Source organism: Miniopterus natalensis, chromosome 5 (assembly GCF_054644295.1).
Source record: "Miniopterus natalensis isolate mMinNat1 chromosome 5, mMinNat1.hap1, whole genome shotgun sequence".
Lineage (NCBI taxonomy): Eukaryota > Metazoa > Chordata > Mammalia > Chiroptera > Miniopteridae > Miniopterus > Miniopterus natalensis.
In genome coordinates, this window is record NC_142085.1 from 10,882,941 (window position 1) to 10,910,748 (window position 27,808).

Here is a 27,808-nt window from a genome sequence, read left to right on the forward strand (position 1 = left end):
TGAGGCAAAACCTCTTGCTGACAGCATTTAGCTTGTCTAGGCTTGGACTTTGCATGTCCAGCATCTTTGTAAAGCTTTAAGGATTGGAGTCAGAAACTGAGCCGCAGTAACTGACACCTCTTCTTGGGACTTCCAACACTCAATCCCCAACTCGAGACTGTCTGAAGGACCAGAGTACAGTGACCACTGAACCGAGAAGGTATCTTGAGACCAGAAAACGAGGCAGGCAAGTCGATTGATTATAACAATTTATTGTAGAGTAAGTTGCTTACAGGAAGATTGGGTCAGAGCAGAAGGTGACCCCACAGTCTGCACAGATAATCTCTGCTGCTAGACAGTTGTTACAATAAATGTTTATAGTTTATAGCTGAACTACTAATGATCGACAAGACAAAGGGAGCATACCTCCTGGTGGTCTTATGATAGATAATTGCTTACAACTGACACCAGCACCTACTTTGGTATTTATCTCATTTGCTATGCCATTCTGGCTTTTACTGACAGGAATCTTTATGGTTATATTGTATAAGCTTACAGGACACAACTAATCATTAACTATAAGGCTTTGGTCCTGGGTAAAACTATTTAGGTCGAGTTCAGAACATGGAAATTTGAAAAATCAGGGGGCACACAAAGATGGAATCAAGCTTTGTTTACATCTACATCTATACAGAGGCAGTTTTGGAAGCCTGCCATAGGCACCAAATAGAGGATTTTAGACTCATGATGAAAAAGATGAAATTAACACAGAATCAGAACAGTTTACAGTCTATGTGCAGTTAATCTTTTATCACTTCAAGTAAAATGCAGAAGCCTTACAACCAGATAGATCCTTTTACCCTCCCCTTTTATATTATAGTTGTTTATGAATTGTCAGCATACATTGAAAACCTGACCAGACACAGTTACAATTTTTGCTTTCAATAGTTATACATATTTAAAGTAACTTAAGAGGATACAATTATGTTTCTCCTTCATTCCTTAAGTTTCCCTCTGCTGCTATTTCCCTTCAGCCTAAAAAACTTCCTTGGGCATTTCTCATGGAGGTGTGCTAACAACTCTCTTCATTTTTCTCATCTGAGAACTGTCTTTACTTTGCCTTCATCCCTCTATGTATTTTCTCTGGACATTGTTATTTTCTTTTGGTACTTTAAAGATGCTCCACTGTCTCCTTGCTTCCACAGTTTCTGATGAGAATTCCAGTCATCGAAATCATTGTTCTATATTTAATTCATCATTTTTCTCAGACTGCTTTTCTAAAAAGTTGTGGCAAAATTTGCCATTTTAATCATTTTTTTAATCTTCACTTGAGGATATTTTTTCCATTGTTTTTCTGAGAGAGCGGAAGGAAGAGTGAGAGCAAGAGAGAGAGAGAGAGAGAGAGAGAAACATCGATGTGAGAGAGACACATCGCTTGGTTGCCTCCCACATGCACCCTGACCGGGGCCAGGAATCGAGCCTGCAATTGATGTACCCTTGACCAGAATCAAACCCAGCGCCCTTCAGTCCACTGTCCAACACTTTAGTCACTGAGCCAAGCCAGCTCGGGCCATTTTAATCCTTTTTAAGTGTACAGTTCAGTAGTGTTAAGTACATTCACATTGTTTGCAACTATCACCACCATCTCCAGAACTCTTCATTTTGCAAAACTGGAACTCTGGCCCAGCCAGGCGTGGCTCAGTGGCTGAGCATCAACCTAGGATCCAGGCGATCGGGGTTCGATTCCCGGTCAGGGCACATGCCCAGGTTGCGGACTCGATCCCCAGATCAATGACTCTCATCATTGATGTTTATATCTCTCTCTGTCTCCCTCTCCTTTCCTCTCTCTGAAATCAATAAAGATATATTAAAAAACAACAACAAAACAAACAAAAAACCCCCACAAAACTGGAACTCCGTACCAGGAGCTCTCTTTCCCCTACTCCCAGCCCCTGGCAGTCACCCCTCTACTTTCTGTCTTTGAATTTGACCACTTTAGGTCCCTCATATAAGTGGGATCATACAGTACTTGTCTTTTTGTGTCTAGCTTAGCTCACTTAGCATATGTCCTCAAGGTTCATCCATGTTGTAATGCATATCAGAATTTCCTTTTCTTTCAATTCTCACATGATATTTTTTCCATTGCTTTTCAGAGAGAGTGCAGGGAGGGAGGGACGGAGAGGGGGAGAGAGAGAAAAACATCAATGTGAGAGAGACACAGCAACTGGTTGCTTCCCACACATGCCCCAAACAGGGATGGGGAGAGAACCTGCAACCGAGGTGTGTGCCCTTGACCAGGAATGGAACCTGCAACTCAGGTACGTGGCCTTGACTGGGAATGAAACCTGTGACCTTTTGGTGTGCAGGCCTATGCTCCAATCACTGAGCCACACTGGCCAGGGTGGAATTTCCTTCCTCTTTAAGGCTGGGTAATGTCCCATTGTATGCGTAGACTGCGTTTTGTGTTTTCTGTTCATCTGCCAATGGGCGGTTGGCTCACTTCCATTTTGGCTGTTGTGCATAATGCTGCTGTGACCATGGGTACTAAAGAGACCCTGCCTTCAGTTCTTTGGGTATATACCCAGAAGCCCACTTGCTGAATCATACTGTAATCCTATTTTCAATATTCTAAGATAACCCATATTGTTCCTCAGACTGCTTTTAAGATTGGGGAGAGGGTTCAAAAGTTTGATCATATATCTGAGTGTGGGTTGTATTGTTTATTTGTGTTTTGGAGGGTTTTTGTTTGTTTTCTATATTTATCCTATTTGGGGTTCCCTGAGTTTCTTGACTCTATCATTTTTTTTGTCTTTCACCAAATTTGAGAAGCTTTTAGCTGTTTCCTCAAATACATGTATTTTTTCCTGTGCCAGTCTCTTACTGCTCCCCTGGGACTCCTGTGATACAAATGTTGGACCCACAGTTGCTAAGTCTTTGTTCATTATTTTTTCAGTCTTTTTTCCCCTGTTCTTCAGATATTTTCTCTTTATCTGTCTTCAAGTTCATTAACTCCTTTCCTGTCATCTCCATTCTACTATTGAGCCCATGCAGTGATTTTTTAATTTCTGCTATTGTGGGTTTGGGTTCTAACGTTTCCATTTGGTTCTTTTAATAGTTACTGTTTCTCTGCTGAGAACTATCTTTCCCTTCATTTCAAGGGAAAATGATAGTACTTTCATCTCGTGGAACACAGTTATGATACCTGTTTTAAGTTTTGTCTGATCATTCCAATCTGGATCATACCGGGTTTGGCATCTCTCTATCTTCTTGCCTCATAAAAATTGATCACATTTTCATAGGTCTTTGTATGTTGAGTAATTTTGGATTGTATCCTGGGCAATTTGAATATAATGTGTGAGACTCTAGGTCTTATTAAAATCCTCTAAAGCAGAGGTCAGCAAACTATGACCTTCGGGCCAAGTCCAACCTTCCTATTTTTATAAATAAAGTTTTATTGTCCTGGGTTTGGGCATAAATTTTTTTTTAATAGCAGCCATGCTTGTTTATTCACATAATTGTCTGGCTGCTTTGGCACTACAGCAGCCCAACTGAGTGGTTATGATAGACCATATGGCCCACAGAGCCTGACATGTTTATTCTCTGACCCTTTGTGAAATGAGTTTGCTGACCCCTGCTCTAGAAAGCATGGGTTTGGTTTTATTTTAGCAGCCAGTCAATCCTGTTCGAACGGCAAGTTGTGTCTCGTCTCCTGTGGGCTGTTGTTCCAGTGTCGTCCAGTCTTTCAGTCTTTGCTGTGCTGCTTTGGGTTAGTTTTGACCGTGAGAAACTTGTCTGTTCATACACAGAATTAGGGGATTCCCTCCTCTAGCTGGCTTCTCTCTGGGATCCCCCTGCACTCTGCCTCGCGGGTGCTGTGTTGCCTCGTCAGTGAGCCAGAATGACAGTGTTTCTCTTGAAATTTCTGCCCATACTGCTAGCACCTCTGCTCCATAATCGAGGCCTGCCCTTGGGACAGGTCTGGGAGAGAGAAAAAATTTTCATTGTAGTCCCCTCTCCCAACTCTCTGGCTTGCATGGACTCTTTCCCCAAGCCCTCTAGTCAGAGAGATGGGTTTGTGACGTAATAGAAATATGTATTTGGTCTCTGCCCCCCAGTTCCTGACATAGAGCTCCTAAAACCCTTGGGATTTCCTGAGTGGTAGGAGCATCTTTTGTTCTAATGCGGTGACTCTGGGTGGGCTCCTGGATGGCTTCAGGACGGGAGCTCATTAGCAAAAGACCAAGCTATGACTAGAATCTTGAAATGATGAGCTCTGCCCCATCCTCTGAGGAGGGGTTGGGGACTGAGTATTAACTATGCCTACGCGATGAAGCCTCCATAAAAAAGCCCTCACTGGAGAGGTGCAGAGAGCTCTGGCTTGGTGAGCACGTCCATGTGCCGGCGGGAGCCCCTGTGCGCGGGACTTCCAGACCTCGCCCTGTGCACCTGTTCCTCTGGCTGTTCCTTCATAATAAACCAGCAAGTATAAGTGTTTCTCCGAGTTCTGTGAGCCATGATGGCCAATTATCCAACCTGAGAAAGGGGTCATGGGAACCCCCAATTTGTAGCCAGGTGGTCAGAAGTACAGGTGACTCCCTGGGACTTGTGACTGGCATCTGAAAGGGGCGAAGTCTTGTGGGACTGAACTGTGGTGTCTGCACTAACTCCAGGTGGGCAGTGTCAGAACTGAACTGCTGGACAGCTGGTGTCCAGAGAGTCAGAGAATTGCTTGGTGTGGAAACACACACACACACGGGGTCAGAAGTGTTGTGAGAAGAGTAGAAGAAACAAGAGTTGTTTTCTTTCAGGTTTTTCTCTCAGGGTTTTTGCTGCCTCTGCTACCCAGAGGCTCCCCAGCTGAGCCACGAGACGAAAGGAAAAGGCGTTTGAGACTCTCACCCCTACAGACAGCCTCAAGTTTTGACCCCCACCCACCTTGGCCTCTTGCTTATTTCTTGGAGTTCCCAGGTAGCTGTATTTTGACCAGAATTTTCAGTTGTATTTAGTGGCAGAGAGGCCACAGTGAGCTCACTCCATTCTGTGTAGCTCTAGAAATCCTCCAAATGTTTTGACCACAACCTACAGTAAGAAACACATTTTACACTGAGCCCCAGTACACACAGAGACACACACAAATACGAGCAACATTTCACTACATGCGATTGTGCGATGGCCTCTGACCTGCTCTATTGTATTCCATTCTTCAAAAGTGTTGTCACTGCCCTGGCCAGTTTGGCTCAGTGGTTAGAGCGTCGGCCCGAGGACTGAAGGGTCCCGGGTTCGATTTCCACCAAGGACATGAACCTCGATTGCTGGCTCAATCCCCAGCCCCGGTGGTCAGGGCATGTGCAGGAGGCAACCAATCGATGTGTCTCTCTCACATCGATGTGTCTCTCTTTCTCTCTCTCCTTCCACTCTTTCTGAGAAGAAAATGGAAAATCCTCTGGTAAAGATTAAAAAAAATAAAAAAATGCTGGTCAACACTCATTGCTGCCTGTTAACCTGAGTTTGAAAAACACAGCTCTAAACATTATTACTGAAATGGGAGCGAGAAGCCTGCTACTAGCTAAAATAAATTAAGCACATTTCAACAAATCCTGAATCACAGATACAGAGCCGATAGTGCAGTATATCTGTGAGTCCAAAAAGTGTGATGAGAATCGCGTTATAACCTTAGATTATAGGACTCAGGTTTCTCCGTGTGAGAACCACTCCCACCCGCCCCTCTTCCCCAATTCTGCACAAAGGTGAATCGAGTTAGGGATCTTGGTGATTTTTTGTAGTCCAAAAATAGCCAACTCAGAGTGGTGTGGTTTAATTGTAAGTCACCCCAGGCCTAATTTTATATTAGGCACTGTTATCATGTATTACTTGCAGAAATAAGTAGCCTGAAGCAATTCTGCAGTGAGAGGAAAACAAGGGAGTATATTGATGCCTAATCCCCACTGCTGCTCTCTCCCTCTTGCCTGCCTCCTCCCCTCCTTCCTCCTCCTCCTCCTCAATAAAATCAGATGGGTAATAAATATCTGAACTGGACGCTGATCCTTGGCAAATTAAAGGATGTGAATGCTTAAACAGGGCTCCAACCACAAAGGAACAAGGTGCTGATTTCAAGTTCCCCTAAAACATCCACCTTAATTACTGATTACAGGCACCTCCAGAATATAATAAACTTGATGACTCATTATAAGTACTTCCAAAATATCATCAACTTGATTAAAGGTGCCAGGAATATCTTCTGACTCTATACTTGAAATCCTATATTTACATAAAATAGCACTTAACACAAAATCTGTCCAAAGCAGACGGTCCCTGTTCCCCTCCCCACCTGCTGCTGTTTTTCTAAAACATTTCCCATGAAAGGACGTCTTTCCCTGATTCCTTCAGCACAGTCTTACATTTGGGGGTGGGTAGAGAAGAGATGGTAGTGGAATAAATGAGTAAGAGGAAAGGCAGAGTGAATGAGAATGTGGAGCCATCAGCCCCCCTCCCCCCCACCTCCCAACCCCCCCCCCACACACACACATTAAGGCTGAATAACCCCATCTGGGATCTTACTTCCCTCATCACCCTGAGCCTATGGCATCCATCTGTGTCCTCGCTGTCCACCCTACCCTCAAGATGACTAAGTGCAGCAATATGTTGAAAACTTGGCCTGTGATCTCAAGACAGAGAGTCCTTAAGGAGAAACAGCAGGGCTTTGCTTGAGATGCTGCATCAGGACCCCTTTCTTCTCTGCTCAGCCTTTTGAAAGCATAATGAAAAAGTTCCACCTCACCCTATTGACCCTCACGCAGGAAATCACACTTCAAATCAATTGGCAGAGCTGTGCCCCCAAAGTGGATCAACCCTTGCTCACCGAGGAAACTGGTTTACACGTTTTGAAAAACCCATCTTGCTTGGAGATGGGTAACAAAAGAATCTAAAACTGATTGAAGGGATTTCTGCTTTATAACTTCACCAATTTACTTTTTTATTTACTTTTTTTTAAAATCTTCACCTGAGGATATTTTTTTCCGTTGCTTTTCAGAGAGAGAGAGAGAGGAGAGACGTCAGTGTGAGAGACATGGATTGGTTGCCTTCCAAACGGGGATAGAGGCTGCGACCTAGGTGCGTGCCCTGGGCCGGAATCAAACCCGGGACCCTTCAGTCCCCAGGCTCTAGCCACTGAGCCAAACCAACTAGGGCAACTTCTCCAACTTAAAGAGGGGAAACCATCTTGTATTCATGTCTTTAGACAAGAGAACGTAGAAAAGGTGTAGGAAAGTAGAGTTTACCCCCCAGGAGGAGGCTTCTGCAGAAGCTGACGCTGTTCGACTACAGTAGCTAACAATTATTGGGTACTTGCTATGTACCACGCATAACTGTCTTAGAGGAATTAACCACGTTCTATCCTATAAGGTAAGTGCTATCCTTATCAACTGGGGAAGTTGAGGCTTGGAGAGGTCAAGTAACTTGCCCAAGGTCTCATATCTAGTAAGTAGCAGAACTAGGATTTGAGCCTGGGCTCCAGACTCCACACATCTCACTACCACGCTGCAGCTGTCTCTGGTTTACTGCTGACTTGAGTAAGGGCTGGCCTCACACAAAACCACACAGGGAGCAAAAGGTGGTCACCTGTACCCCATCTTTTTACCCGACCTCTATTCCAGGGAGATACAAAGAAAGGAAGTGGGAGAGAGGGAGAGAAAGGGAAAGCTTTGTCACATTCATTTTAATTCTTTAACTGGACTTCTGCAGTCTTCCAGAGACAGCTAACTGTCCACCAGAATGCGCGCTTCCTTTCCCGTGGGATAGAGTTGTTCCTGGGAACTGGCTGACCAGCCAGGGACTGCATTTCCCAGCCTTCCTTGGATCGAGTTGGGTTGTGTGACCAGTTCTCTCCAATACAATGTGAGCAGCAGGAATATGTGTCACTTCTGGGACAAGGCAGTTCAAAGCACATACGCCTTTTCCCCGTCTTGCTTTCTGGATGCAAACGACTCCAAGCCCTGGAGAGCAGAGAAGTCACAGGTGACAGTGGTCGAGCTCCTGAATGACAGTGGAAGGCTGTCCACGAAACAGAAACACTGCACTGAATAATCATGAGAGAAAGAAATAAACTTCTACTGTGTTAAACCACTGAAATTTGGGGTTTGTATGTTACAGCAGCTAATATTACCCTAACATTAAAGCAGACAACCAGTGACCGTTCAAGGGTCCCCCTCACCCCACTTTTCCCGTTGCAGTACTTTATGGCTGCGTAACAAACTATCCCCAGACACAGCCATTGTGTTGTGTTTACAGACTCTTTGGTCCAGGAATTCAGGTGGGCACAACAGGGATGACTTGGATCTACTCCACAATGGGGCTCAGCTGGAAAGACTCAAAGGCTGGGGTGACTCATGGTCAGGGGGCGGTATCATCTAGGGGGATTCATTCCCATTCTGGCAGATGATGCTGGATGAGGTTGGGACCTCAGTTGGAGCTGTTGGCCGGAGCATCTACATGTGGCCTCTTCATATGTTCTCTCCACTTCCTCACGGTGACTGGGTTCAAAGAGCATCCCCCAAAGGCCCGTTAATGCTACCCCATCCAAGATGCATTACCTTTCATGGCGTAGCATCATTTCTCCCGAGTCACATACCCACCTACATTCCTGCAACGTGAGGGGTGTCGAGTCACACTGTAAGAGCATGTGGGATGGGTGATCTCTTGTAATCATCTTGGAAAATAATCTGTCACATTTTCTTTCCATAGTTCTCTGCCGCTTTCCTTTTCTTGCCTTGGGCTTCCCCCTCTTCTTGTCATTTTCCTTTGCCATTTCCCCACTCTTTCTAACATTCCTCAGCTCTGTTCAATTAACATTGATTGAGCATATGCAACGAGACATGCCAGATCCACAGATACAGGCAACAGCCTATTTTCTTTTCTGCATCCTGCTCTCTTTCCCTGGGGCATGGCCATTCCAGCTTAGAGACCACTGCTAGACTGTAATGAGTGCTGCCTGTGGGGCCAGATAGACCCAGGCTCACAGCCCTGGCTTTAGTTCCCTGAACTGCCACTTGCTAGTTGAGTTACATTTATTCATTCAATAAAAATGTCAGGAATACAGCAGAAAACACAACATAACCCTTAAAAAGCTCATGGGAAGATCTTGGGCAACCCAGTAGTCTCAGGTTCCTCCTAGGTAAATGGGGATATCTTGCAGGATGGTAGTGAGGTTAAAGGAAGATAATATATAAAAAGCATATAATAGGTACTCAAAATGGTACCTACTAATTCACTGTAAGACTATTTGCGACAGCAAAAGACTGGAAAGAAGCAATAAGGGACTGGCTGAAGAAACAGGTACATCAGTGCAAAGGAGTAATAGACAACTGTACAGAGGAAGGAGGGATATATGTGTACACTGCTATGGAGTGATCTTCAGGATACATTGTTAAATAAAACAAGCAAGATGTGGGAGTGGGGTGGGGTGGACTAGGTGAAACACAAGGGATTTTTTTAGGGCCTCGACACTATTCTCTATGATGGTATAATGTGTGACACTATGTATTTGCCAAAACTCAGAACTTTACATTAGAAAGAATCTAACAGTATGAAATAAGGTATCAGTATGCATACATTTAGCTTACACATTGAAATAGGTGTGTATATGTTAGTATATGTACATATGTTATAGCATCCATACATACAATATACATGGATATGTATATAAATATTCATAGATATGTAGATAGAGGGGTTAGTATTCACACATTTTTCCTTGCTCTGTCAGCTGAGAGAGCCTAGAACCAACAACATTCCATTGGCAGCAAGCACACCTAGTGCTCAGATCTTGGCTTCTAATACCATTTTCCAATAAAAGGAACCAGAGATCCTTGGAGAAATGGCTGATTCTAGGTCTACAACATCTTTAGAAAGTAAGGAAGTGCTCAATAAAACACAATGGGAGTTATGTCCTGGGACAATGTAGCTATAGTAGGAACTATCTGAGTAACAAAGTGGCATTGGATTATAACCCAAAATATAAAATAATTACCCATGAGTGCATATTGATATAAATAATTCAATAAATGGGGAGAAGAGACAACTCTCCTGTGCAGAAGAATTTCAAATAACTTAGGTGGATAAACTGCCCTTATGGAAACAGAGCAGAACTCCCCACTCAAGTGTGGGCTGTGCATAATGACTTCCTTTCAAAGCGCACACTATGGGAAAGGGGCAGAAAGTGTAACTTTACACACCTAAGCCGTGTGATCAAGATTAACATCAACTGTGATCATTCGTGTTGATAGCTTGTAACCTTAGTATGATCTGATGAGAATGGCATTTTACTTTGTGTTGTTCCTCCCCAAAACCCATAGCCCCAGTCTAATCACAAGAAAAACATCAGAGGCATCCCAGTTGAGGGCCAATACTCCTCAAAGTCATCAAAACAGAAAAAAGTCTGAGAAACTGTCACAGCCAAGAAGAGTCTAAGGAGACGTGCCAGGTAAATGTTGGCAGGGCTCCTAGGCGCACTTGCTGTTCCTGGGACAGAACACCAAGGTGGGGTGCAGGCACCGACAGATACCCATCCAAAGCTTAGGGAAGCGTTTGAGGGTGCAGTTATGGCACCCGCCAATTTTCCTGACCCTTTGTGACATCACAGGCCAAATTCTTGATCTGACAGTGCCACAGAGATAACAAGCTCCAGGCTGAGGTTGCAGCCATGGTTAGGTAGGTGGGTTCTGGAAATAGACCTCAATTGGCTTCCTACTCCACTATTTAATTTTTACTTTGGGAAGATTTCTAAACCTCTCAGTGCCTCTCTTCTCATCTCTAAAGTAGGAATTATAATTGTAACCATTATCATCGTATTGTTCGTGAGTGGCAAGCAAATAAGATAAAGTATGTAGGGAGCTTGGCCCAGTACTTAGCACTTAGCTCTCAATAAACGTTAGCCATTTACTCTTGTACTTTGTATAATTCATTTAGTGTATGTATTTCCCCCCAACAGAATTTAAGAAACCTGTTAACCAGGTATTGAAAAACTGAAAAGACAAAGGGGGGCATCAAGACATCACAGAGGTACTCACCGTAGGCAGCAGCTACCACACTTTATTGGAGAATCAAAGGAAGGAGTTTGAGGTGGTTTTTTTAATTTGTTTTTAATTAAGGATAATTGAGGATAATTTACATACAATAAAATTCATCTACTGGAAGTGCATGTATGTTTCAATGGCTATTAACTAAATGTATACAACTGTGCGATCGGAACGACCATCCAGTTTTAGAAAATTTCTAGCATCTTCCAAAAGTCTCTCAGATCTATTTGCATTCCATCCTGGCTCCCTCGCCTAGCCCCAAGTAACCGATTTCTTTCTTTTTTAATTTTTTAATCCTACCCTGAGGATATCTTTTCCATTGAGTGGAGGAGAGAGAAAAACAAGATGTGAGAGAGACACACGGATGGTTGCCTCCCACAGGCACCCCCACGGGGGCAGAATCCAACCGGAGACCCCAGGACTTGCCCTCCGTCCGGATCTAACCCAGGATTTTGGGGCGCCCTGGCTGACGCTCCAACCGCTGAGCCACACCGGCCAGGGCCCAAATAACTGATTTCTGACCGGCTAGATCTGCCTAGTCTGTGTTTTATTAAAAAAAAAAAAAAAAAAAAAAATCCGGTAGTAAAAGGATGTCAGGCAAAATAGTTGCTACTTAGGAACAGACTTCACATCTTAAAATTATCAAAAGTTTAACATTATTTAAAAGTTGGTTATAGTTTTATGAACATCGTCATGAAACAAAATGTAAAAAATTAAAAGGAAAGGTTCCAGCTCAGGGCGGCCAAGACGGGGGGATGGTCCTAGAAGGGGCGGGGCGAGGAGGGCGTGACGCGAGAGTTACGTCACGCCGCCCGACCTCCGCTCCACGGGCCCGGGCCACCCTCGCGCCTGCCGGAGCCCGCCCTCCTCTCGCGCAGGCGCAGTGACTCCGGACCGGCGGGGGCGGGCCGAGCGCGAGTTCGCGCGCCTCGCGAGCGCGTAGCGATTGCTTCTGCCTGTCGTGTAGGTATGTTGTCAAAGAAGCGCGGAGGCGGCGGCCGCCGGGGCCGGGGTCTGGCTCCTTGCTGACAGAGGGTGCCATGGAGGAGCCCGGCTCCCTGGTGACGCGGAAGCGCCTCGGTGGCCGGAGCTGGTGCTTGCGGCGCGTGGGGATGGACGCCGAGCGGCTGCTGCTGGAGGACGGAGGCGAGGTGAGCGGGCGGCCTCGAGGAGGGAGTTACAGGAAGCCCGGCCTGCAGGGAGCCGCGGCGTCCCCGCCCGAGGGATCGGCCTGAGGAGGAGGTGGGGGCGGGGAAGGGGAGAGAGAGCCGAAGGGCCCGGGGAGAGGAGCGGAAGGGCTTCTGGTGCGAATGGTTGTGGGGGGCGCCTGGGGTGAGAGGTGTTCGGGGGGAAGTAGGGACCGTGTGGGAGGGCTGGTGGGCCTGAGGGCGAGGTAGGGAGTCCGCGGCTGGCGGGAGGAGCCCGGTCGCCCTGGGGCTTCGGGAAGGAGGCGACTGGTTGGAGAGGGGACCCGGCAGCCCCAGTTTGGGTCGCGCGGAGCCCAGCGCGGGCGGCGGAACTGTGAGCCCAACTTGCGCGGAGAGCGTCAACTTTCTCGAGTTTATTTTGAAAACAGTTGCGAGCTTTGGGTCAAAAATCTCTAATGTAGAAATGCCTGCCTTTTCAACTCTTGAGGAAAATGGGCGCCTGGGGTGGGCCGCGTTTATCCTGTGAGTCTCGGCACTGCCGAGTGGCGCCCGCGGAGCTGGTGCGGGTGGGGATTCAGAAACAGAAGCGGCTGCTTGTATTGTTTCCCAGGGCGGTCATAAATGCAAAAAAAAATCAAAGAGGGAAGGTGAGGCAGTTTCTTTTGGAGGCCGTTTGGAATGTGGTGGTTATAAAGGAGGGTGATGGAAGAGGGAGGAGGGAGAGGTAAGAGTGCAGTCAGCTTGCCGAGAGCAGGATCAGGGACCAGCCGGTCCTCACTGGGCACCCTTTGGGTTTGGGAAATAATTTGTATGAAAGATAAAAAAGGCTTTCGTTATTATGTATGTATGTTTAATTAGATTTTCTTATAAACTGTCTAGTCTCAATTCAGCCTTCCAGGCATTTATTGAGTACTTTGTTTAGTGTACTATAAGGGAGCCAAATAATAATGACTTCTGCTCTCAAAGAGTCTATGGTTTGAATGAGGAAAGAGGATTTTACACTCAGTGAACCAGTCTGAGAACATGGAGGCAGGCTGTGATCAAGTGCCAAGATGTGGATTATGTAGTGCTATCTTAGAGCAGTGGTTCCTCAATTCAGAGGAGGGATTCAGGTCCAGCCTCAGATGTTGCTAGATTAGGAGGTTATAGAGGGTTACTTGTATGCTGTGATTTGGAGAACATCCGGAAGACAGTTCTACGACCCCCCAGATCTCTTCTATCCAGGTGTCAGTGCCTGAAAGTTCATATTAGGCATTCATTCTTTTAGAGAATGAGCATATACCTTTCCCTGCACTGCCCTTTCCAAAATCACACACCTTTGGGAAGTTTCACAAATGAAGATACTAACACCTAAATAATAGTAACTAAATTTTGTATAGGGTCTGGGCTTTCACATAATTACCTAATCAGAGCCCTACACATGTACTTGTACTCCCACATACAACTCTGTAGGTACTTAGAGGTCAAGTGTTAACTCATTCTGAAGATTAAATTGCTGTGGATTAATTTATTACTTCTGTATAGCTTGGTAACACTGGGAGCCCTAGCCGATTTGGCTCACTGGTTAGAGTGTCGGCCTGTGGACTGAAGGGTCCCGGATTCGATCCCAGCCAAGGGCATGTGCTTTGGTTTCAGGCTAGATCCCTGGCCCGGGTTGGGGCAAGTGTGTGTGTGTGGGGGGGGTGTTTGCATCCGAACATTGTTGTTTCTTTCTCTCTCATTTCTCTCTGTCTTCCCCTTACACTCTCTCTCTGAAAAGCAATGGAAAAAATATCCTTGGGTGAGGATTGAAACAACAACACTGGGAGTCTTGGTGGGGAGAGGGGAGGGCAGAAAGAATTAAAACACCTGCAGCCAGGGCAAGAGGACTAAAAAGCATTCCTACACATATTTTAAACCGTTGAATAATTTTGTGTGGGGTTGCCTCTCTGGGGAGACTTGGAGAAATCAGAGTGAATGGTGAAGACACATGGGAGAATTGGCTTGTCTTAGACTCCTGTGTGGTGGAAAGGCCTGGCTATATGCAAGGTTGGGGGGTCTTAAGAAGTAATTGGAGCATAGCATGCAGTATGTATGAAGAGAGGCCTGAGTCAAAGCCAAGAGATGAAGTCTTGCTTACTGTAATGGTCCCAAACCATAGCACAAGCTGATGGACACATGATTTTAATAGGTATGCTGATATCATTTAATTATAACAGTAGTGTAAGGTCAGGTTCCTGCCTTCCTAGTTCACCTCACAGTCTCAGATTTCACAGATAAAAAGATAAAACAAGGTTCCCCTCATTTCACTGAAGGGAATACTGTAGTAAATTGTCTGCCTGAATGTATGTCTAAATTTCCTAAACCAGAGAGTTTTTTGGAACAAATTATAGAGATTTATTGCAAATTAGCTAGTTTCCTGATTCGCTAAGTATTTAGGCCTTTGGGAAAAAACCTGAGTATCTTCATTTTTCCCTTGTTCTTTCTTCTCCTGTGTTTGATTTTCACAAAACTTTCTGCACTAAGAGGGTTGGAAAAGGGAAAGTCTGGTTCTAGAATCTGTGCTGATCATCTGGGAAACAGTAGGAGCCATTCCCAGGAGGAAAGGGATAGGATTAATGAAGGTGTGTGAGGACGAGATGATCTTGTAGATCAATGATGTCAGTAAGCTCAAAGCCTCACAAAACTGTGGTACAGCAGATGGAAACAGCCCCAACATATGAATTGTGGTTTGTTGGCACTCAGTTCCCACGGGAAATTTAGTTTTGTGTTAATGAGTGATGCTGGGATATCCAGATAAGCTCACTGCAGGCTGTTGAACCATGGTTTACTAATGTAAATTTTAGGACCAGACAGTGAAGAGAAGGACAAAAAGAGTGTTTCCTTCCTCTTCTAAATCCAGTCTTGTAGGTACTCATCTCCCTTTTCTCTATTACTTTTTCCAGGCTACTCATAATAGCAATCTGGCTACCTTCCTTCAAGTATTAAAATGGAATATAGAATACTTCCTTTATTAGAAATAAAGCCACCTAGCCCGGCAGGGCATGGCTCAGTGGTTGAGCATCGACCTAGGATCCAGGTGATCGGAGTTCGATTCCCGGTCAGGGCACATGCCCGGGTGTGGGCTCGATCAATGACTCTCATCATTGATGTTTCTCTCTCTCTCTCTCTCCCTCTCCTTTCCTCTCTCTGAAATCAATAAACATATATTTAAAAAAAGAGAAAGAAATAAAGCCACCTAAGTAGAAATTCTTACTGAATGTGGTTGACAGATAAATCCTCAAATATTCAATTTTAAAAGGATAAATATACATATATTAATTCAGAGGAATGTCCATAGTTAATGGAATTTTTGGCAAACTGTTAAAGAACCGAAAAACTTTGGATTTAGAGTTTTGGTAAAGGTGGTCGCCATAAAATTTTAAAGGGGAACAAGTCAGACTGTACGAGTTCCTGGCTGCTTGCTGCTCCATAGTTTCCAGTGGTAATAACCCAGTTTCCAACTTCTGACCTAAAAAACACTTATCTTTGAATCTGGGAGGATGCACAAGCAAGATCTCTTTATTCTTACATTCATTCACAGACATTTACTGAGCACCATGCCAGGTATAGACATACAGTGGTACACAAGACAGACAAGGTCCCGGCTCATGAAATTTATATTTTAGTAAGAGAGACAGAAATAAATAAAACAAGCAAGTTAGTTTTGGATTGTGATAAGTGCATGTTAATAACATAAAGGAATGCAGTGGGGTAGGACAGAGGTGGGTAGGGAGCAGGCAGCAACTTTAGATAGAGTAATCAGGGTGGGCCTCCAAGGAGCTGAAGCTTGAAAGATGAGGAGCCCATGTAAATGTCTGAGAGGAGAGTGTTCTAAGGAGAGCCGACAGGTGAAAAGACCCTCAGTTAGTTTCTGATCATGGTATGAGATAAAACTAAAGAGGCGGAGGAGGTTAGGACATTCAGGGCCTTATAGGCTGTGGAAGGAAGTTTGGATCATTGGGGAATTTTAAGGAAATGATCTGATCTAAAGTTTTTACATTACCCCTCCAGCTGCTGTGTGAAGAATAAAGTTTGGGAAGACTGGTGCAGGAGCAAAAACAGCCTAACTGGAGGAAGCTAGGTTGTTTTGACTAAGGTAGTGGTCATAGAAATAGAAGTGAAGAGATGTAGGACATACTAAATTACAGCCTGTAGGATTTGCTGATGATTTGAATGTGGGGCTGAAAGAGAAGAATCAAAGATGGCTCCTGAGTGTTGGGCTAAGCAGATGGTTGGATGATAGTGTCAGTTACTGAGATGAAAGTCTGTGGGGAAGAGTAGATGGGGCAAGGAGAGTCGTGTGGTCTTTGAGGAACCGAGGAGGACAGGCATGATCCTGAAAGACTTTGAAAAGGAGCAGAGGGCAGCTTTCAGAAAACCACAGATCATTTGGCGTATTGTTCCCAGGTAAGGCTGTAGTATGGGTCATTTAAAAGGTGGATTGTGCACCAAGAAGAACAAGCAGGGAGTTGGAAGATCTGGATCTCAGAATTTCATTTTCTTCCGTGAGGGGCGTATTATGAACTAGACTGGTTCATCAGGGAAGTATGATAGATGTGAATTGGAGCCCCCTTGCAACCTTTTCCAGGGTCTCTCATGCTGTCTTTGTGGATAAGATGGAAAATACGGTCTCGATGCGAAGACTTTGGTTGAATTACAGCTGGTTGAAGAGTTTATCCCGAATGTGTGGTAGAATGTTTACTAGACATTCGTGAGAGCTTTGTCTTTGGCTGCATTCTCTTTCAATCTTGTATCTATGTCTTGAATGAAGGTACATAAGGCATCATATCAGTTTGGTGGAAGGAATATTGAGTACATCTCATGGCAGATAAAACATTCATAAAGGCCTTGACAAGCTCATGTGATAGGCTGAACTGACAAGATGAAGTTTAATAGGAATCAATGTAAGGTCCTTCACTTGAATCCAAATTTACCAACTAGTCAAGTATAGGACAGAAGAGACATGACTTAGCATAGCAATTCTTGGAGGGGGGTCAGACCAAGAAATTTAATCATTCCTAAGCCTGAGGGTACATTGTGTGTGATAGATCTGCTATGAAAGCTAATGTAGTTTATGTGCTCCAGTGATAATATTTAGAACTGAGAAAGTGATACTGGATTCAACTGTGTAATAGAAATTAAACTTGTTTTTCTTACTATGGCATCCAGTAATAAATATAAACCATTAGGTTAGCAAAGAGACTCAAACCTATGCCATGAGAGCTAGGTTGAAGTAACTGGGAACATAGGGCCAACAAAAGAGAAGACTTGGTAGATACTATACCTGTCATCTGGGAGGGAAATTGGAGATTTTCTGGTGGTGTCCATGGCAGAGCCAGGGCCAACGGATGGAATTTATAGTGATAAAGATGCCAAGTCAGAGCCATTAAAAAATTGGATGGACTGTCTTGTATAGAGACTTGTAGTTCTTGGCAGTGTTTAAGACTAGCTGATGAGGGTGTGCAGAAAGAATTCCTCCATCTCATGGCTTTTCAGGGTTCTACTAACCCTGACATTCCATGAGTAAATCCATTCAGCTGTTTCTTGTCTCTTCTACCTGGTGGCTCCCATGGCAGCTGAAGGAGGAGATAGCTGATAAGCTGTGTGGGTTTCACAGGAGTCTGGTTTCATTAAGTCGGGATGTGTGTACAGCACTGGTTTACAAGATTGTCAAAAGGACCTCCCTTTCAACACAATGACTGATGGTGTCTCTGACATTGTTGTTGTCTTCCTAGGTGACTTTAGGGCGAGGATTTGGTGTGACATACCAGCTGGTATCCAAAATCTGTCCTCTGATGATTTCCCGAAACCACTGTGTTTTGAAGCAGAACATGGAGGGCCAGTGGACAATTATGGACAACAAGGTACAGGAATCCATAGATGCCTAATGACTTTCATTGACTTTTTGTTTATTTTTAAATTCCCTTTTTTTTTTTTTGCATAGGTAATACACGGTACACAGTTTAAAGGTTCAAAACATATTGTCTTCCCTAACCACCCAGTTGTCTTTCCCAGAGACTCCCACTTCTGTATGCCATGGGAGATTCTAAGGACTTGAAGTTAGTTACTCTGAAGGGAACATCTGAATTGTGGCAGTAGGTCTGTTCCAGAAATTAAACTAAGTTACAGGGGGGATTGGCCCTTTGTAACTTTCAGAGAATCTGGTGAAGACCCTGGAGAACACCTGTGGTTCAAGGCATGGGGAGGAGGGCAGAGCTGAACTTACTACACCTGGTTCCTTCTCCTCCCCACTCCTTTCCGTCAGAGCAAACCATTACCCTCCTTTTTAAACCTGTTTTATGTATTAGTGTTCTGAGGAATGTTTCCTTTGAATAAAGGGTTTTTCTGCTTTAAATTTTTGAAAAGTGTGAATACTAAAGGAGGTGAAATCGTGTATAAAGCCCAGAAATTAGGAAGTATCTAAAGTGCAGATATACAAGCACCCAGGAATACAATGAAAGTAAAGACTGTGAGGTGAGAGAAATTCTGATGTATACAGTTAAGGATTAGGAAGTATAAAATGTCTTTAGACACCATTTTACACTGCTCTGGTTGGAAGGATTATAAAGATAACTGTTAGAAGAAAGTGTATTAAAATGGTTCTGAAATGAATTCCTGCATATGGGGAGGGTTACCCCTATACCACCAAGCAATGCTGGGGGCACCAGCTGGGTATCCTCCAATTCTGACACTATCTACTTATCTACCTGAGGATAGCATCAGATCCCACAGTTAAAGGGCTCAGTCCCGCAAGACCACCCTTCACTTTGGACTCCAATCATGAGCCCGGGTTAACAGCAGTGCTTCTGACCAATCAGCTATAGATTGGAGTTTGCAAGGATCCCTTCCTTGGACTTCAGATGCCAGTTGCAAATCCAAGTTGTTACTTGTACTTCTGACCAACTGGCTATAAATCAGAGGTTCCCATGACCTCCTTCCCCTTTGGATTCAATTAATTAGCTAGAGTGACTCATAGAACTTAGGGGAACATTTACTTATATTTACCAGTTTATTATAAAAGGATAGGAGTGCTTCCTATCAAGATGGTGCATAGGTAAACACAGTACTCGCATCCTCCTAAAACCACATCAAAATTACAGCTAAACTACAGAACAGTCATCCTTCAGAACCACCTAAAATCTAGCTGAATGGAAGTCCTACAACTAAAGATATACAGAAGAAGTCACATAGAAATTGGATGGAGATGTGGAAATGGCTGGTCTCACAACTGTGTATGGTGGATAAAAATTGGAAGGGGTATCAGCTGCAGAGGTCTCCCCTGAGGAGTAAGGGGTCCCAACGCTATACCAGGCCCCTCAGCCCAGGGTTCCAGTGCCAGGAAGATAAGTCGCCAGGACTTCTGGCTGTAAAAACCAGCGGGGATTGTAACTGAGTGACTTGGAGGCTGCTGGAGTCCCAGGCTGGAATCCTTTTATAAGGTCTGTGCAAGGACTTACTCAGACTCACTCATTCTGAGCTCCAGCACTGGGGCAGCAGCTCAGAAGGCTCCAGGGACATACAGGGAAGAACTGAACTGTCTGGCATCAGGGCAAGAGCTGGAGGGGCAGCTTTCTCCCAGACAGAAGTGCTCGCAGAGGCCATTGTTCCTTTTCTGAGCCCTACCCCAACAGAGCCATATCTGAGTCTCCATCAACCTGCCTATCACTGTTTCCCTCCTCCCCCCCTCCTGTGATTCTCTGAGACCCTGCCCCACCACCCAAGCTCTTCCCAATGGCTTTTCTATTTTATTACTTTATTTTACTTTTAAAAATATATATCTTTATTGATTTCAGAAAGAGGAAAGGAGAGAGAGAGATAGAAACATCAGTGATGAGAGAGTCATTGATTGGCCGCCTCCTGCATGCCCCTGACTGGGGATCGAGCCCGCAACCCGGACATGTGCCCTGACCAGGACTCGAATCCCGATCGCCTGGATCCTAGGTCGTCACTCAACCACTGAGCCACGCCCGGCCGGGCCCCAATGGCTTTTCTATATGAATGTCCTGTCATGGCTCATGCTTCAGACTTTACTAAAATCTCTCAAACAAGCAGCATCTGGCCTTGGTGTGCCACGTACCTCTCACTAAGTGGCCCCAGGCCCGGCACTAGTGGCAGCCAGCCTGGTTCACAGCTTGGCCAATCCTGGACACCGCCATGCCCAACACAAGTAGCAGCCATCACAGATGGCTTTGTAGCTCATGCTGGGTGGCCCCTGGCAGAACACAGGTGGCAGCTGACCTTGGCCTGCACCTCCTAGGAAATCCCAGAGCCAGTGTACCTGGTGGACAGCTTCAGATTACATCAAAGCACGACCCAACCACCTCCACAATGATACACTCAAGTGTCAGACTCAGCAGGCAACAGAGCCCTGATGAAATAAGTTCTGCTCTGTGGGGTAGCCCTTTGCACAGCTGATCATTCATGGTGGTCAGTCAGTGTTCACATTTGATCCGCCTGGAGGTAAATCCCTCCTATTGACATGCCATTAGCAATCAAGGCTCAACTACAATAGGAGGGTGTACACAGCCCACATGGGTGCACATGGAGTGCCCAGCTTGGGTGAATGGGGAGGCTGTGCCACTGGACACCTACTACATTAGGCTACTCTGCCAAGTCCGCAAGACATAGCAGCAGCTCTACCTAATACATAGAAACAAATACAGTCTATTAGATGCAAAGTTCAAAACACTGATTATAAGGATACTCATTGAACTTAGGGGAAGAGTAGATGAACTTAAAGAGAACTTCAACAGCATAAAAAAGGACATGGAAACCATAAAAAGAACCAGTCAGAAACAAAGGATATAGTAACTGAAATGAAGAATAATTTACAGGGAATCAACAGTACAGTACATGAAGCCAAGAATCAAAACAGTGATTTGGAATATAAGGATGCAGAAAACACCTAATCAGAACAGCAAAAAGAAAATTAAAAAAATGGATAGTGTAAGGAGCCCCTGGGACAACTTCAAGCGTACCAATGTTCCCATCATGGGGGTATCAGAAGGAGAAGAGAGCAAGAGATTGAAAACCCATTTCAAAGTGACAGAAAGTTTTCCTAACCTGCTGAAGAAATAGACATAAAAGTCCAGGAAGTGCAGAGAGTCCCAAACAAGATGAACCCAAAGAGGCCCACACCAAGACACATCATAATTAAAATGCCAAAGGTTAAAGACAGAATCTTAAAAGCAGCAAGAGAAAAGCAGTTGGTTACCTGCAAGGGAGCTCCCATTAAACTGTTAGCTGATTTCTCAACAGAAACTTTGCAGGCCAGAGGGAGTGGCAAGAAATATTCAAAGTGGTAAAAAGCAAGAACCTATGACCAAGATTACTCTACTCAGCAAAGCTACCATTTAGAATCAAAGGACATATAAAGAGCTTCACAGACCAAAAAAGGCTAAAGGAGTTCATCACCACCAAATTAGTATTACATGAAATGTTAAAGGGTCTTTAACAAAAAGAAGGGGGGAAAAATACAAAATATGAACAGTAATATGGCAATAAATACATATCTATCAACAATTGAATCTAAAAATTAAAACAAGCAGAACAGAAACAGACTCGCAGATACAGATGACATTTTGATGGTTTCCGGTGGGAGGAGGGTAGGGGGGGTTGGGCAAAAGGTGAAGGGATTAAGAAGTACAAGTTGGTCGTTACACAATAGTCATAGGGATGTAAAGTACATCAAGGGGAATATAGTTAGTAATATTCTAGTAACTATATATGGTATCAAATGGTTGCAAAATTTATTGGGATGATCACTTAGTAAGTTATATAATGCCTGATGACTGGTGTGTACACCTGAAACTGATATATTGTGTGTCAACTGTAATGGAAAAATAAAAAATGGTTTTTTAAAAAAAGATAAGAGCCCGGCCGGTCGTGGCTCAGCAGTTGAGCTTCGACCTAGGAACCAGGTGATTGGGGCTCGATTCCCGGTGAGGGCACATGCCCGGGTTGCAGGCTCGATCCCCAGTCGGGGACGTGCAGGAGGCAACTGATCAATGACTCTCTCATCATTGATGTTTCTGTCTCTTTCTCTCCCTCTCCTTTCCTCTCTCTGAAATCAGTAAAGATATATTTTTAAATAAATAAATAAAGTAAAAAATAAATAAAAAAAGATATGATACCTGGCCATTGTGGCTCAGTGGTTGAGTGTCGACCCATGAACCAGGAGGTTTTGGTTTGATTCCTGGTCAGGACACATGCCTGGGTTACAGACTGGATTCCCAGTGGGGGCCGTACAGCAGGCAGCTGATCGATGTTTCTGTCTCTCTCTCTCTCCTTCTTTCTTCCTCTCTCTGAAATCAATAAAAACATATTTTTAAAAAGAAAGGGAAAAAAAGATATGATAAGGGATATAGATGAACATCCAGTTGGAGGAGATGTGTACAGCTAGATGTGTGGGAAGAGACATGGGATTTTCATGCCTTGTCTGGGTACACCATTCTCCCAGCACCTTCATGTGTTCTCCAATCCAGAAGCTCTCGGAACCTGTTCTTTTTTTGGTCCTAATGGATTCTTCATTATAGAGGCATGATTGATTAAATCATTGGCCATTGGTGATGAATTCAAGTTCCAGTGCCCCTGGCAACCAGCCCTCATCCTTAGGTGACCTAGGGACAGCCTCAAAGTCACCTCATTAACGTAACAAATACACCTTGATCTCTGTCACCACTTAGGAAATTCCAAGGGTTTCAGAAACTCTGTGCTAGAAATGGGGGTGAAGTCCAAATATATGCTGCTGCTTATACACAATATCACAGGTATCCTGCAGGCCTGCCCAGCAGCGTCATTTTTCATGCACAAAACTGCTAGATTTAAGCTGTTGGAGGAAGTGCCTTCCTGCACTAGGATTAAGTTGAGTTAGCACTGTTGGAGAGGCTGTATAAAAGCTAAGTAAATTGATTCGGCACTCTTGGCAAGGCACTGTGAGGAAAGAAATTGGCACTGAAAAGGGAACCTTAGAGATGATGTAGTTTAACCCCTTCTGGGGACAGATAAACCTGAGGCCCAGAGAGAGAAACTGATTTGCTCAAGGCCTTCTGCATAACTGACTGGTTGAGTGAGTGAATAAGCCAGGGCTCAAACTCAAATAAGTCTCTCTACTCTGCCCCATTGTCAAATACCAGTAAAGAACATAGGCAGTTTGCTATATTGGCTACATGATTTTAAAAAATTAATTGTGGCCCTGGCTGGTTTGGCTCAGTGGTCCTGGGTTCATTTCCAGCCAAGGGCATGTACCTCAGTTGCAGGCTCCATCCCTGGCCCTGGTTGGGGCCCATGCAGGAGGCAACCAATCAATGTGTCTGTCCCACATCGATATTTCTCTCTCCTTTTCACTCTGAAAAGCAATGGACAGATTCCTCAGGTGAGGATTTAAAAATAAATAAAGAATGCATATTTAAGACATAGCTGCACAGTTTTAAAGCCCCTACAATAGCTTTTATCAAAACACCTTAGGGAAAGATGTTTTCCTCATCAGAGTTGGCTATTTGAGTAACAGGGTAACAGAATTACAGAGGTGAGTTGTCTGCTACTGCTTTCCTTGATTATATGCAAAATGAATGTGTTCCATTTATGGGATAGTAGATTTTGAGAGGTTGGGAAGCCACCAGCAAACTGATTTTAGTGTTCCTTGAACATCAGCTTCAGGGACACAGAGGCAGCCTGTGCCAGCAACAGAGATGACAGTGCTCCAGGTTGCTTTCCACTATTTGCTCTGCACCCTTTCTTTGAAGGTTGTTACCATAAGACTCCTCTCTCAGGTCTCTGACAGGATAGGAGGAAAGGTAGGCTCCTGATATTTCCAAGTCTTTTTTGGTTTAAGCCTCTTAGTTTTGATTCAGTTGATGTGTTTTTTGTGTGGTTTTTTAATCCTCACTCGATATTTTTTCCATTGCTTTCCAGAGAGAGTGGGGGGGGGGGGTAGAGAGAGAGAGAAACATTGATGTGACAGAGACACATCAATTGGTTGCCTCCAGAATGCACCCCGACCAGGGCTGGGGATCGATCCTGCAACTGAGGTACATGCCCTTGTCCAGAATCGAACCAGGGACCCTTCAGTCTACAAGCCAGCGCTCTCACCACAGCCAAATTGGCTAGAGTGATAACTGAGTTTTGAAAGAAGCTATGACTCGGTTGTTTTGATGGACCAACTGTTCTTACGGGTAAGCCCCTCCCCTCACCTTTTTTTCCCTTAACAGATGCTCCTTTTCTTTTTGGCACAATGCCTTATTAGCCTTCTTCTGATGAAGGATTTGAATTTTAGGTGCAGGATATTATTATGGTCGTATCTGAAGTAATTTGCCAAGTGTTTTCAAGAGGTAGATATTACTAATAATTCAAAACTCAGAACTACATTCTTCAAAAAATGTTCTCTCTTATAAGCTGGAATGGCTAGTCAGGGAAAGCTTACGTACAGATACAAAAATTGCAACAAATGCAATTTTGGTTTAAAATTAAGTTAGTCCTGCGATGTGGGCATGTGCCCTGACCGGGAACTGAACCAGTGACCTTTTGGTGCACAGGACAATGTGCCACACCCGCCAAGGCCTATTTTGTGGATTTTTAAATCACTATTTAATTTATTGTCTACACAGACGTATGGGGAAGGGAGAAGATAATACACCTGAATTCTCCCAGTGCTTGCTGTAGGATAGTGAGTTACGGATGTCTCCCTTTTCCCCCTTTCCTTCTTAAAATGTTTATTAATATGCTCTTACCTTCCAAAGGGAAAATGTTTTAAAGATAACAAAGGTATAGCTTGCAAGGTGTGTGCAGGAGGCAACCAGTCGATGTTTCTCTTTCTCTCTCCCCCTTTCCTCTCTTTCTAAAATCAACAAAAACATATTTAAAAAATAAAAATGAATAAAATTAAGTTAGAAAAAAAACCCCAGCCTTGGAGGACTGCTTACCCTGCACAAGAAACATGTGGATGGTTGTAGTTGTGTAGATTTCGGTTAATTGAGGAGCTCTTCAGATGGTTTATCCTATATATTGGTATCCAGCTGTTTCAGAAAATTCATTGTTTTGAAGTCCCAATGTGAAATGCTTTGGTAGGTTTGCTCATCTTCAGTCCTAGAGGCTTGGGCATATCATTTGAGCCTTTCCCATTCTCCTATCATATTGCTATATCCTGCTGCCTGGTCACTCCTGCTTTGGTCCTTCTGTGGGCTCTGGCATTTAAAGTCTCTGGTGAGTTATACTGTGTGAACACACCTTGCTACTTGAGACAGTTCAGTTTCTGGTCTTCCAGCAGCTAGAGCAATGGTTCTCAACCCTGTTTTCAGTTTTTGCCCTTACCTGGGGTACTTTTAAAAAATACTGATGGCATCACATTAAAATTAAGAAGTTCTGTTTCACCAAAAGACACAGAAAGACAATATCAGAGTGGTAGATATTTGCTACATATAACAGATGAAGGACTTACAGTTGGATATATACAGAACTCCAAGTCATTAAGAAAAAGAAAGGTAACTCAACTTTAAAAATGGACAAGAGCCAGACACTTTACAGAAGACTGTATCCAAATGTTCATCCTTCATGAAAACTTGTTCATCCTCATTAATAATCTGGGAAATGCAGATTAAAAGCAGGATGGAATAGCACTACACACCCACCACAGTGGCTAAAAAATTAATACTGAAGGTGCCAAGTATTAGCTAGGATATGGAGCAAAAGTCATCTTTGGTTAGAAGTATAAGTTGATACAACTATTTTGGAAAATTATTTGGCATTATTTATTACAGTTGCACTTATATATATATCCCATGACAATATTTTTACTCACAGGGAACCAGCTCAAATGTCCATCTTACAGTGAAACACTATACTATAATGAATGTGAATGAATTGCTACTGTATCCAACAACACATAAATCCACAGAGATAGTATGGAGCGAATGAAGACACACCAAAGAATACATATTGTGTAATGCCACTTATATAATGTCAAAACCAGGCAAAATTAATGTGTGATGTTCAGCCAGGCTAGTAGTCACCTTATGGGAAGGAGGCAAAAGGAGGTTTCTGGGATGCTGATAACTGTGGGTTAGGTCTTTTTGTTGTTGTTTTTAACGTTGTGGTAGTTACACTGAGATGTTCACATTGTGGTTATTCATCTAGTTGTATATTTATTATTTGTGCCCTTCTATGGCTGTATGTTATGTTTTAGTGAAGCATTACAAAAATAATGACTGATAGACACCTATTAGAATTGCTGAAATAATTGCTGGTGAGCATGCGGTACCCGGAATCTTAAGCATTGTACGTGGGTATACAAAATGGCGCCGCCACCTTGAAAAACAGTCTGGCAGTTTCCCACAGTTAAAGATACGGTTACCCAGTGATTATATTTCTAGGTATTTACCCCAAGTTAATGAAAACTTATGTTCTCACAGAAACTTGTACATGAATGTTTACAGTAGCTTTAATTACCAAAAATGGGGGAAAAACAACTAGGGATTGGATAAACAAACCCGTACACCCACACTCTGGAGCACTAGTCAGCAATAAAAATACCAAACTACTGTTAATGCAACAACATGGGCACATCTCAAAGTCATGCTAAGTGAAAGAAGCCAGACTGGAAAAGGGTACATACAGTATGATTCCATTTATACAACGTTCAGGTAAAGGTAAATCTATGTAGGTAGGGCAGAGAACAGATGAGTAGTTGCCTGAAAGTGGGGGAGGGGTTGGCCAGAAAGGGGCACTGTGACTTGATACAATTATACACTGTACGTATTTGTAGATAAGCCTGTTTATTTATTTATTTATTTTTTATTATTGTTCAAAATATTATAGATGTCCCTTTTTCTCCCCATTGACCCTTTCCACCTCTCCCCACCGCCCTTCCCAGTCCCTCTCCACACCATTGTCTGTGTCCTTGGGTTGTGCATATATGCATATAAATGCTTTGGTTAATCTCCCCCCCCACCCTCTCACACCCGTCCTTCCCTCTGAGATTCGTTAGTCTTATCCATGTCTCCCTGTCACTGAATCTATTCTGTTCATCAGTTTATTAAGTTCTTTAGATTCCACATATAAATGAGATCATGTGATGTTTGTCTTTCTCTGCCTGGCTTATTTCGCTTAGCATAATATTCTCCAGGTCTTTCCATACTGTCCCAAATGGTACGAGATCCTTCTTCTTTACAGCTGCATAGTATTCTGTGGTGTAATCTAGTGGCTAGGATAAACCTGACTTTAAATGATCTCAGTCTGAGGATGAGACTCAGGCAATTGCTGTTTGTTTCAGACATTTCCAGGTGAATTCATTGAGTAGTCAGGGTTGAGAATCACTGAGCTACATAAATCGTCTGGAAAACTCCAAGAAAACATTGCCTTTTGACTTTTGGTTTCACTGTCTTCAACAACTGATTAAAAAGGCTGGACAGAGGTTGAGCATCAGGTGAAGTAATTATTGTATGGGGGAGTGGGGGCGGGTGTTATCCCACCCTTTTCCCACTGATGGTGAAGAGACATTAGGCAGGCTTGTTTGGTTATCACTTTGCTGCTGCTGACATTGTTCAAACTGGTAATTATGAAAACCAGTATCAAGAAAGGCTTGAGCAGAGTTTG

General features: G+C 43.8%; 1 protein-coding gene across 4 annotated transcripts in view; it reads left to right on the top strand.

Annotated features, from left to right (window-relative positions):
* Positions 1-12,079: 12,079 nt before the first annotated feature.
* RNF8 (ring finger protein 8) overlaps positions 12,080-27,808 on the top strand; it is a 37,012-nt gene continuing 21,283 nt past the window's right edge. For 3 of the 4 annotated variants that reach the window (XM_016223744.2, XM_016223743.2, XM_016223742.2), the window contains exons 1-2: positions 12,080-12,202; positions 17,956-18,084. In XM_016223744.2, the coding sequence (XP_016079230.1) occupies positions 12,092-12,202; positions 17,956-18,084 (240 nt within the window). In that variant the 5' untranslated portion in view covers positions 12,080-12,091. Of the gene's footprint in view, positions 12,203-17,252; positions 18,085-27,808 lie in introns of those variants that run through there. The other variant, XM_016223745.2, reaches the window with a different exon arrangement.